The 12,917-nt window shown below is 42.2% G+C and overlaps 1 protein-coding gene across 2 annotated transcripts in view; it reads right to left on the reverse strand.

The window, feature by feature from the left end:
* The window catches only part of LOC114248308 (uncharacterized), a 73,618-nt gene that overhangs the window by 46,217 nt on the left and 14,484 nt on the right, over positions 1-12,917 (reverse strand). Inside the window, exons 4-5 of one of the 2 annotated variants that reach the window (XM_028181516.2) lie at positions 4,993-5,047; positions 2,379-3,526 (exon numbers count right to left, since the gene is read on the reverse strand). In XM_028181516.2, coding sequence (XP_028037317.2) covers positions 2,379-3,526; positions 4,993-5,047 — 1,203 coding nt within the window. Of the gene's footprint in view, positions 1-2,378; positions 3,527-4,734; positions 4,968-4,992; positions 5,048-12,917 lie in introns of those variants that run through there. The other variant, XM_028181515.2, reaches the window with a different exon arrangement.

The following is a 12,917-nucleotide window of genomic DNA, read 5'->3' on the forward strand; positions in this document are numbered from 1 at the left end:
TACTTAATATCTTTTATTTTCGTAAATATATAAACTGCGAACCGTCAATTCTTATATACGTTATTATATGAATCCTTTGATAAATTAACGGACTAAATGTTATTTTATCTGTCGACGAAGAAACGATAACACGACTAGTCTCCGATAAGGATGTACCAAATATTCCGATGTCATTTGGAAAATAACAATATTTTTTATTAATTTAGGTTACACAGTTGTGTAATTTGAAAATAAAACGAAATTGAAAATCGGTTTTAAACATAAAGTAAAGTTCGTTAGTATTTCTACTTTTAGTTTAGATTTCGCGTAATTCATTTAGAAGCTGCTAATTACATAATAATATGTAACAAGATGAATATTATGTATTTTTCTGCCATTTAATAACGAAAATTGTTCTTTTTAATCTGCGTCAAGCATATACTCTATAGGATATATGCTATATATTTTTGAGCTAACGTGAGTGACAAAATACTAAATACATATCTATATATTAGATACATGTAAAATTGACTAATATAGCATATATCATTTCGATGCCTCCAAAGAACACTAATCTAACTTCAAATTCGTAGGTTTACAGGAGGAGCGTTTAAACGAAAAAAGTTGATAAAATCTTTATTATTGCAGATATATTTATGGTTTTTTATTGTGTAACTAGCTGATTTACTCTTGCTTCGAACCCCATCAATAATGATTTGTAATACTTTTAAAATAGTATAGGGACTTGCGTGAAAAACGAAAATTTCAAAATTTTGAGTTAGAGTAGTGTTCATTGGAGGCATCGATTTGGTAGGGCGAAACTTGTCTGTATTGCTGATGTACATGAGCGGCGATAACCACTCACCATCAAGCGGGCCGCGTGCTCATCGCCCTACAAAAGCCACAAGAAATACGTATAACATTTTCTTTGGTTTTAGCAAGCCGTAAGACATAATTAAGATTACTTTTACGGTTTATTCTCACGTTATTTTTTATTGTCATCATATTAAGTACTTCCGTACACTTTCCGACGTTTAGAATACTTTACGGTAAGAGGCGGAAAAAATCGCGAGATTTGAATATTTAATATTTCTGTAAAATATGTTTCTCTTATATCTCATTAAAATTTACCTAAATATGTATAAATAAACTTCGATCCGAAACTCAATATTTTGTATCCGTTAAAGAGTCTTTAAAACTTGATTTAACACTGTGTGTCAGCTAAGCGCTAAATTATAATAAAAATTGTTTATATACACTATAATTATAGCAATAATATAATCTATATATTAATACGTGAAGCAAAAACGTTGTACGTGTACAAAAATTGCGCGGACCGAGGAGTATGAAATTTTCCACACTTATAGAGAATATAGAGAAGTGCACAGCGCTAATATTTTTTTAAAGTAATGTATAAAAGATACATTAAATCAATAAAGAAAACATTACACACACTACATACCATGGATTTGACGCACACACGCATGCATACTATTTATTGTCAAACTTTTGTTCTTGACGTCTGTTGTCAAATTGAAAATAGATTAAATATTGTTTGTCTTTGTTAATATTTTTTATAGTGTAGTCTTGGCGAAATTTGTGATCATAGAAGTATAAAATACAATCATAATAGTATACAAACTTACAATTCCAATTATAGTCGAATTTCGACTACTGCGGGACCTCTAGTAATAATAATCATGCAAAAAACAGCCATATTAAATACGTGCAAAAATTGTTCGGAAGTTTATGTAAGACACAGTTCGCATGGTGAGCTGGTAGTAAGGACCTCTTGCGAGTCCGCGTGGGTGGGTACCACCACCCTGCCTATTTCTGTCGTGAAGCAGTATTGTGTTTCGGTTTGAAGAGTGAGGCAGCCGTTGTAACTATACTGAGACCTTTGAACTTATATCTCAAGGTGGGTGGCGCATTTACGTTATAAATGTCTATGGGCTTACCGGTAACCACTTAACACCAGTTAGACTGTGACCTCGACCACACATCTAAGCCATAAAAAAAAGAACTCCAATTAACCTAGGGGTTTGCCCCATTAATTACCGAAAATTCGAGAAGAAGAAACTAAATCTTATCTTATACCTTTAAACGAGCAATTCTTGTATATAAATAATTTGAATCTCGGAAACGGCTCCAACGATTTTCATAAAATTTAGTATACAGGGGATTTCGAGGACGATAAATCGATCTAGCTACGATTTATTTTCAGAAAATGTTGTTTTATTCGTGTTTTCAATAATCAACTCTTCCCGACATCTATTGGCGAATAATAATACTATTTTTCTTATTGAGGGCAACTAACCGCTTTAAAGACACAACAAGATGGCGTTATCAAAAAAAAAACCGGTCATCATCTAGTGTAATAATAATAAAACACAACTCACCGATCTTGGCGCTGCTGAAGACGATCAGGGCGTGCGTGTCATCGACCCACTTAATCTCGAAGCCGGTGTCCTTGTATTCACTGAACAACGAGAACAGATCGTTCGTTTTGAATTCACTAGGGAAGTCGTACACTTCGACGACGTGACCGAACGTCTCGTCGTAGGGACCGTTGAACAACGACTGGCCCCTGGTCTGGTACTGCTCGTAATTGTTCTTGGCCTTGCTGATGTGGACCCTGCCTACGGTCGTCGTCAGCTCCTCCAGCAGAGACGGGTCAAGGCACTCGCCCGTGTCATCGAAAACCGCGTCCCAGTCGTTATCTTCCCTCTTCAAAGAAACTTTGGGCTCAAGTTTTGGCTTGGTTTTCTTCGCTTCTGGCTCTTTCACGTCCTTCTGTGGCACGAGCGAAACGTCTGTCTTCTCTTCTGTTTCATCAGCTGGATCCGATATAACGAGCACGTCAGAATCGAAACTCTGCTTTATTATCCTCTTGCTGCTCCTATTGATCTCCTGCGAAGCTCTTTTAAGCTCTTCCTTTTCGAAGTCTTCATCTTTCTCGTATATATAATCCTTATCTATAATATTGCTTTGATTCTGTTCGTTCATCGCCATGTTGTCGTCTAGCTCATTGGTCCGCCACTGGGTCCGGTCCGACCCGTATTCCCGGCTCGGGTCCGCGTACTCGCCGTAATAGCTCGGGCTGTAGAACCCTAGCTGTCCGTTCGCGAAATAATCACCTATATAAAAACTCTCGTTCACTTCAACGTCACCTAAATTCTCGGCACTAAACGATATTGCACTATCACTATTTGGCACTTGGTAGCCTGAAGGCACGGATTCGTTTGCATCGGCCGACGTCGTCTGGACGTCTGGCGAGTCGTTAGCGGCTTGAGGAGATCTCTGATTCCTGAGGTGCGGCGGCACGTAGACGTTGCAGAAGGTTTTGTCTAAGGACTTCCTGGGTGTGCCGTGAGCGGACTTGTCTCTCGGCGCTGGCGACTTAGGGCACTTTGGTATCTCGTTAACTTGGCTGGTCCGTTTGTTGTTCTCGGTTTTACTTTCGTCCGATGATGCGTTGTCGGCCTGCCGTAGAGCTCTGGGCACGTAGACCGCACGGTCGGGACGACGCGGCTTCGCGGGACCAGCTCTGCAAACAAACCTATCGTCACAGATACGAACGTAGAACCAATATTTATTCAACAGTTACTATTATTTACCGTTACAATCAATATGCGCCAGGTGTTTTTGTCTTTTTCTTTTTGTTTATAAAAGGAACATGCCCCGAGTCATACGAGTATGTCTGTGTGCGTTATTTCAAACGCTCGATGTATTACTATCTATAGTCTATACAAATAATATATTAATCTACAGCGGTTTTATGGATGTTCCGTTGTAACTACTGAACCATGTATCCGATTGACTTGAAACTTGGTATCCGTGTAGAAAACACATGTACTTAATGGATAGGCTAATATTTATATGAGTTTTGGCTTCTCTACACCAGTTGCGGGGGCGTTAATTATGAGAATCTTTGTAGAGGTGAGAAATAATAATGTTAATTTTAAATACCCAGCGAAGCGGACGGGTACGGCTAGTCGTTTATAATAGCAGAGCCATCTAAGGTTCAGACTTATCCATTACACTTACACAATACAACACAAGTGGCTATTACAGAAAGAGTCACGTAATTTAGCAAGTGGGGCAAGGCCGCTCGGTGTCCGCCCCTCTCACCGCGGCCGACTTTCAATGTTTTTGGACGGCGAAGCTGCAAATCAAGACTCGTTTTCCGAACGAATCTCGACGTGTGACGATAACAACAAGCCGTAGGTATGTACTCGGTTTTGTAATCGTAATAATTTTGTAACAACGTGCGATCTTGTTTACGTGTAACAAACAATTCATTGTTCGAGTTTTATTACGCGAAATGTTAACAACACTGTCAACTTGTTCAACAATCGTTGTTACGAATTGTAAAGTGATTGTTGCATTTTATCTGAATTGCGTGAGATTGTTTTACGCAATAAAACATTTTTAATAAAAATAAAAATAAATGGTAACAACTGGTAAACTGTACTAAATCATTGAAGGACATTAATTAGGTGGAAATGTAGATTAAATTCAAGTTATAAACTAAGAATGCACATTAATTACGAGTCAATTAGCACGACAAGGTTACACAAACATTGCTTTATAACAGTATAACTGCTTATTAACGAAGAAAAAAAATTGAAAAACAAACTACATCGGGACACACTTGTTTAAACATTTTCCTCGTTCATTTCACAATAATTTTAAATTAATACAAACGTTCCCAAGGCCGCAATTTGTTTACGTTCACATTACACTAATACTCACAAGGTACACTCTTCAGGTTCCAAGGTTGTCATACGGCATCAGACCTCTTTATCTTAAAAAAGGTCCCAATGGCTAAGCGATCCGTGAGAAATACTCGATTTAACAATAACACAAGGGCTTAGAGAATCACGAAAATAAAAACAAGCGCTAAGCAATTCGTTTTGTTGTTGTAACTGTGTTTGATAACGACACGTCCGTCTCGTGCGGAGAATCGTGTGCAAATGATGTAGGAAGTGACTTTGGTCTGTCTGTCTGTACCTGCTGATCTTTTCGCTGAGTTCGCGGCGACTCCTGCTGGCCCCCACCACCGCGTCTGCGAAACGATATGATATTTAATCATCATGATGCTTTTTTTTAAATACGCTTTTATTAGCTTCAGCACTTATTATATTTGTAACGGAATCTTTGAACATGATTTTAACCCCCTTCAAAACGTCGAATTAACTCGAAATTTGATGTACTTATTAAGGACCGATGACAACACAATATTGATATCAATTCAATCAATCGAAAAAATTTAAATTCAACTAAAAAATGAAAAATAAATAATAGTTTAAAAAAACTAACAAAATACGCTCTTATAGAAAATCCAACTAAAAAATAGAAAATACATTTTAATTAAAAATAGTGTAAGACAAAATTATCTTATTGTAAAAAAGCGTGGGGTGAAAACGATTTTATATAATGTGTATAATCATCATGATGTTTTTTTTTTTAATTGATAAAACGTTTTATTGCCTCTGTCGATGACATGATAAAGTGTTTAAAACTCGACCTTTTTTGACACATGTCATGTAAATAAATTGTGACGCTATGGTTTATTGTGAACTATTTATCATTAACTAGTGGTCCCGCAGTAGTCGAAATTCGACTATAATTAATTTAAATTATAAGTTTGAACATTATTGTAGTTCTATTGTCAAAAATTTATACTTCTTTATTCACAGATTTCAAGACTACACATTAGACAAATAATATTAAAGACAAACAATATTGATCTATTCTCAATTTCACCACAGACTTTAAATAATAACAAAAGTTGGACAATAAACAGAGTATACATGTATACCTATATGCGTCTGTGTGTTAAATAGATGGTAGTGTGTGTAATGTTTTCTTTATTGATTTAATGTGTTTTTTATGCATAATTAAAAAAAAATAACATTCTGCAATCCTTCTCTATATTCTCTATTGGGAAATTTCATACTCCTCCGTCCGCGCAGTTTTCGTAAAAAGGGGTACCTACTAAATTTTGCTTCACGTATTAATATATATAGATATTTATTTATCAATGATTTAATAAGGTTTACGGTTTAAGGATACCTTAGTTTAATCTACAAGTATTTTTAATTCATATCTGATATCTCGATAGATGGCAGCGCAGTCGTCGTGGTCGAAAGGATAGGGACGCCCTTTGTACTAGCATCAAAAGATACGATTATAACGGTGCTCAAATATCGCGGGCAGGTACCTACTAATTTTTCAAAGGAAATACCTTAACGCACGTTAATAATAACTAGGGATGAATGAATGCCTATTTGGTGAAAGCGAATTTTTTTTTTATTGCTTAGATGGGTGGACGAGCTCACAGCCCACCTGGTGTTATGGTTACTGGAGCCCATAAACATCTACCACGTAAATGCGCCACCCACCTTGAGATATAAGTTCTAAGGTCTCAAGTATAGTTACAACGGCTGCCCCATCCTTCAAACCGAAACGCATTACTGCTTCACGGCAGAAATAGGCAGGGTGGTGGTACCTATTTTATATTTTTACGACAATACTCGAGAGCCATTTAAAGCTTACAGTTTTGGTAAAAATATCACGACGAACAAACTTCTTAGGCTATTTGAATGGGGTAAACATAATTGAAATTCAATTAAAAATATCTAAACGTTAATGCCAATACCAAATAAAATGTACATTTTTATTAGAAAGATAAATGTCGCGTATTAAGCAAAATGTCGTTTAAAATAAAGTCTTTCACCCCTCGATAAGATCACATGTTTAAATATTAATACGGCATGTTTTTTTTTTAATTATGTGTGAAGGTTGATACGTCTATCTATGCATATAAAAATGAATTGCTGTTCGTTAGTCTCGCTAAAACTCGAGAACGGCTGGACCGATTTGGCTAATTTTGGTCTTGAATTATTTGTCGAAGTCCAAAGAAGGTTTAAAAGGTAGATAAATATAAAAATGCTCCGAATTAAATAAATATAACAATTTTGTTTTTCCTTTGATGTGTCCCCCGTCGGACGGATTCCTTTTGTTTAAAGTTTATTTTATACAAAATTTCAGGTTTTTTATTTATCGATTGAGGCATTACGAAGTCTGCCGGGTCAGCTAGTTATACGATAAAATTGACACTTCGGCCACTGTTATTTTTTAATGGTGTTAAGTGGTTACTGGAGCCCATAGACATCTACAACGTAAATGCGCCACCCACTTTGAGATATAAGTTCTAAGGTCTCAAGTGTAGTTACAACGGCTGCATTACTATTTCACGGCAGAAATAGGCGGGGTGGTGGTACCTACTCGTGTGGACTCACAAGAGGTCCTACCACCAGTAATTACGCAAATCATAATTTTGCGGGTTTGATTTTTATTACACGCTGTTATTCCTTCACCGTGGAAGTCAATCGTGAACATTTGTCGAGTACGTATTTCATTAGAAAAATTGGTACCCGCCTGCGGGATTCGTACACCGGTGCATCGCTACATACGAATGCACCGGACGTCTTATCCTTTAGGCCACGACGACGTGGATGGTGACATTCACACTAAATAGCAGATAGGCCGTCAGCTCTTACACTCATCTGCAGTTACAAATAAAAAGTGCAATCAATTCGCCCAACTCAATAAAAAGTTAAAACTATTACAAAACCAACTTGAAACGTATTAACATCGTCTATTCGTATAAAATTCAAAACTTCATCCAACCGGGGCGTTCTAGAAAGCGGACCAAGCCCTTATAAACTGTACCAGGAAGTGTTGCGTCAGTCACGAATAGGACTAACAGTATTTACTCAATCCATGCGTTTTACGATGCGGAAAGAGTATCAATAATAGCATATCACAGTGATAGTAGGAGTAAGAAGCTTCACGCAATCAAACTTCTGGTATTTGGCTTCTGGTATTCATCACTTTATGTGACTGGTATGGTCGGGTTTTTTTTTTTTTTCCGCAGGAGAAAACCGCCGGGTCCCCACCCGCGCGGCAAGTGGGGTATGTGGGGTATGTTGAACCTCACTAAAAACTCCTGCCGCTCACAACCGGCTCCCAGTCGGGGCTATTGAGACGGCGGGACAGGGTTGACGCAGAGCACATTACATCCATCCCACCGTCCCACGGACGCCGGACCGGCGGCCGCCAGCGACACGACCACCGGTTCCCTCGTTCAGCGGGCCGAGAGCCCGCCTTGTTGGCGCCGCGTTACACCTTCCCCCAGAGCGGTCGGGGGAACGCGGTCTACCATCACCCGGCTTCCTACTGTGGGTGAGCGTGGAAAGCACGCCACCCCACGTCTGGGTCTCTCCCCGCACAAAACGGGTGGGACCCCTAGCTCTTAGGGGGCCAGGTCACGGATACGACCCCGGTCCCGACCCCCTGCTCGGCGGCGGCGGGTTTCTGCGTAGTGAGGAGAGCTTTGCCTCACTCGCCCCGCCGCCTCCTCCTGCCGAGATGGTGCACTCGCAGAAGTCGAGCATAGCCTTCCAGGACTCATCGCCGCCAAGCATCGATGCCACGACGCCAAGCAGCGACAAGTCAGGTCCTATCTTTGCGACCAGGACACGGCGCTGCATCTCCCAAGCGGGGCAGACAGCGAGCGTATGCTCCGCCGTGTCCAGGTCGTGTCCAAAATGGTGACACCTCGTCGTCGGCTCAGCCCCTATCCGGCGCAGGTACTTCCCGAAGCATCGGTGCCCGGTCAGCACCTGCATCAGACGAAAGGTGAGACGTCCTTCGCCACGATTCACCCAGTCATCAAAATAAACCGCTTCGACGGTCCGTAGCCCCCACGTGGGGTTGGCCAATCGCCTCGACCACGACTCGAGCACGGACCGCCGAGAATGGGCCTTCCGCGCCCGCAGCTCACTTTCGGGGAGACGCGCCACGCCCCGAGCACGAAGCTCGCTGCGTCACCGATAGTCGGCAGCGAGCGCCTCCGCCTCCAGCTCCCATGGCGGCATCCCCACCAACACACACGCCGCCTCGAAGGAGACGGTGCGATATCCGCGGATGACCCTGATGGCAACGGTGCGCTGCGGCCGGCGCAGGAACCGAGCCATAGTGGCCCGGTTGCGCGGCTCAGCCCATACAGGTGCACCGTACAGGGCCATTGATCGCACCACCCCCGCGTAGAGGCGGCGCACAACCTGATCCGGTCCCCCAATATTCGGGAGCAGCCGGCTGGTATGGTCGGGTTAGATACTCTTGAGCTGAGACGGAAGATTACTCTTATGGTGCTTCTAGGTACTTCAGGCACCGGTCACCGTTCTCGTCGAACCCGTCGCTTGCGACGAAGGGCTCGACGAGTAAATTAACTCTCAGACACAGCCCACTGAGTTTCTCGCCGGATCTTCTCAGTGGGTCGCGATTCCGATCCGGTGGTAGATTCTGCGAAGCACGACTCTTGCTAGGGTTCGTGTTAGCATCGTGGTCAGGTTTGAGCCCCGTGAGCTCACCTACTAGTTACGGTTAAGCTGGAATAGCCGCTCCAGGCTACCAGTTTTGGTTGGAAAAAAAAAAAAAGATTCCCATTAGGTAGATTCAGCGAATCACTGCCCTTGTTAGGGCTAGTGTTAGTAAATTCTCTCAGGTTGTCTCTATGCGTATTTCGAACAGCCTCTAAGAGACTATTTCAGCTTCTCCTTTTTTTATGATTGAAGAATTGCTGGTGGCCTTTCCAGTTTCACCAGGACAGGTGAGCGAGCAAAGGCTCAGCCAGGAGGAGTGGGATTTGCTAACAGCTGCTCGAGCGCCTCGGAAGGAGACCTAACAACTCAAAAGCAACTGCTTCGCGAATGAATCTACTACCGGATCGGAATTGCGACCCGCTGAGAAGATCCGGCGAGAAACTCAGCGGGCTGATGCATGGGTGAGGGGCTTCTCCTTGACGTGTAGGTGAGCTCACGAGGCTCAAAACCGGGAGTGTTGCTAACACTGGCCCTAACAAGAGCAGTGTTTCGCAGAATGCATCACCGGATAGGAAACGCGACCCACTGAGAATATCCAGCGAGAAAAATCAGTGGGCTATGTCTTTATGGGTTAATTCATTCGTCGAGCCCTTCGTCGCAAGCTACGGGCTCGACGAGGACGGTGACCAGTGCTTGTGGTACCTAAAAGCACCGTTAATATTATAGATCAGGAGGATCCGTTGCCAACTATATCACTTTACATACAGCTGCAAAAACTGTACATTGTACTTTACACATGGCATTTAGTTTTTACGATACATAGGTACGCCATTTCCTATTCTCGCATGTGGAACCTAATTACAAACGTAACTATGTGAAGTGAATGACATTCATTACGTTTTTGTTCTTGCTGAACGCTAGTGGATGCAGGAAACTAGTTTTTAAATATAATCAATAAATCGAGGAAACTGTTTTTATACAATTTTGATTGAGAGTCGTTTTTAGTGGGAACAACATATGTTTGTTTTAGATGGGTGGACAAGTTCACAACCTCTCTGATGTTAAGTGGTTATCGCAGCCCAAGTCTCACTTTTTACAGTACAACGGCTGCCCCAGCCTTCAAGCCGAACCGCATTACTGCTTCACGGCAGAAATAGGCAGGGTACCTACCCGTGCGAGCTCACAAAACGACCTACCAGTAATCACGGAAATTATATTTTTGCGGGTTTGATTTTTATTACATGATATTTTATTATTTCTTCATCGCGGAATTTGTAGTACCTGCCTTCGCGATTCGAACATCGGCATAGTCACTTCCAATCGCTCTTTAGGCTTGGCTCTGTCCCTGGTATTGCTGAAATCATAGGCAATGGTAACCACTCACCATCAGATGGACCGTATGCTTCTCTGCCTATAAGGGCAATAAAAAAAAGCCAACATGATTTCGGTATCATACATACTTACATATGTACGTAAACCTTAAAGCTTCAAACAATTCGTGAGAACATAACAGTAGAGAATGTGAACGACCCTCTTCTCTGAGTAGTCAAAAAAGTAGATGGTATTTGAGTGCCCTGGCCCATAAGAGATGGAATAAACGCTCGAAACCAAAGTTGGGCTTTGTAAAGCACAAAAGACAAGCGTAGTCACAGTCAAGTTTTATTTTCTCGATACTTAACAAATGTTCACGATTGACTTCCACGGTGAAGGAATAACACCGTGTAATAAAAATCAAACCCGCAAAATTATAATTTGCGTAATCACTGGTGGTAGGACCTCTTGTGAGACCGCGGGGGTAGGTACCGCCGCCCTGCCTATTTCATCCGTGAATCAGTAATGCGTTTCGGTTTGAAGGGTGGGACAGCCAACTTACATCTCAAGGTGGGTGGCGCACTCACGTTGTAGATGTCTATGGGCTAGAGTAACCACTTAACATCAGGTGGGCAGCGAGCTCATCCACACCTCTAAGAAAAAAAAAAGAGTCCGTATCCTTTTTCTTGTGGAACTAATAAATGTAATTGACATGTTTATATAACAGCTGTTAGATTCGCGATAATTATTCCTCTATTATTACTCAACGCCTATATAATTTGCGTTTTGTGTCGTAGTCTTAAATTATAGTTATCAAATGTCGTCAACGATCTGTAACCACATCGACTTCAGCGGTTGAGTAACAGAGTATGGTTCATTGCACACTAATTTAAAGCAAATATCAGAGAACCGAGTGTTCTATATAATTTAATTTTTTTGTTGCAGTTCGTAATAGAATCGACGAGAACATGACCCCCACAGATACAGCCCACTGAGTTTCTCGCCGGATCTTCTCAATGGGTCGCGTTTCCGATCTGGTGGTAGTTTTTTTTTTATTGCTTAGATGGGTGGACGAGCTCACAGCCCACCTGGTGTTAAGTGGTTACTGGAGCCCATAGACATCTACGACGTAAATGCGTCACCCACATTGAGAGATCAGTTCTAAGTTCTCAGTGTAGTTACAACGGCTGCCCCGCCCTTCAAACCGAAACGCATTACTGCTTTATGGCAGAAATAGGCAAGGCGGTGGTACCTAACCGCGCGGACTCACAAGAAGTCCTACCACGTCCACGAAGGCTTTGACATGTCCTTCTTTAAAAGAGGCTTGTGGAGAGTATTAAGCGGTAGGCAGCGGCTTGGCTCTGCCCCTAGCATTGCTGAAGGCTATGGGAGACGGTAACCACTCACCATCAGGTGGGCCGTATGCTCGTCTGCCTACGAGGGCAATAAAAAAAAGATGGCCAGATGGGTCTCCGGAGACCGAGGTATATTATTGATATACAAACTGAACAGTAACGGGGAGAGGGCGGAGTCGTGCGGGACTCCGGCTGTAACGTGACGGGGGCGAGAGCGCGTTCCCTCGACTCGATATCGGAACGAACGGTTCGACAAGTAGTCTCGTATGATAAGGGTACTTACAAGGGACCCTACCACCAGTGATTACGCAAATTATATTTTTGCGGGTTTCATTTTTATTACGAGATGTTATTTCTTCACCGTGGAAGTCAATCGTGAACATTTATTAAGTACGTATTTCATTAGAATAATTGGTACCCGCCGGCGGTATTCGAACACCGTTGCATCGCAAGATACGAATGCACCGAACGTCTTATCCTTTAGGCCACGACGACTTCAATTGTAATTTCAATTGTATGGTCCTTCAACGGGAATCCATGATTACTTCGCGGCAAAGGTAAGCTTGAGGGTGGCACATACCCGTAAAGGCTTACAAAGCGGCATTCTCAGGATCATGTCCTTGGATTCGTGTAGTCACTTGACACCGGACGGGCCGTCGCTACCAAGTCAATAAAAAATTACATTTCAAATAAAGATGCTCTTGTTTAATGTAATATCCTCCTCCTCCTCGAGTCGTGCTCCTCATGTCTGAGGGTCGTGACCACCATCACCCATGGGCTTCCATCTTAGGATCTTTTTCCACTTTCCCCTGTCCACGGCGTCATGCAGCGCGCTGTACACTGTACTGTCCAAAGCGGTGCGGATCTGATCGGACCA

This window comes from Bombyx mandarina, chromosome 07 (assembly GCF_030267445.1).
Source record: "Bombyx mandarina strain Sakado chromosome 07, ASM3026744v2".
NCBI lineage: Eukaryota > Metazoa > Arthropoda > Insecta > Lepidoptera > Bombycidae > Bombyx > Bombyx mandarina.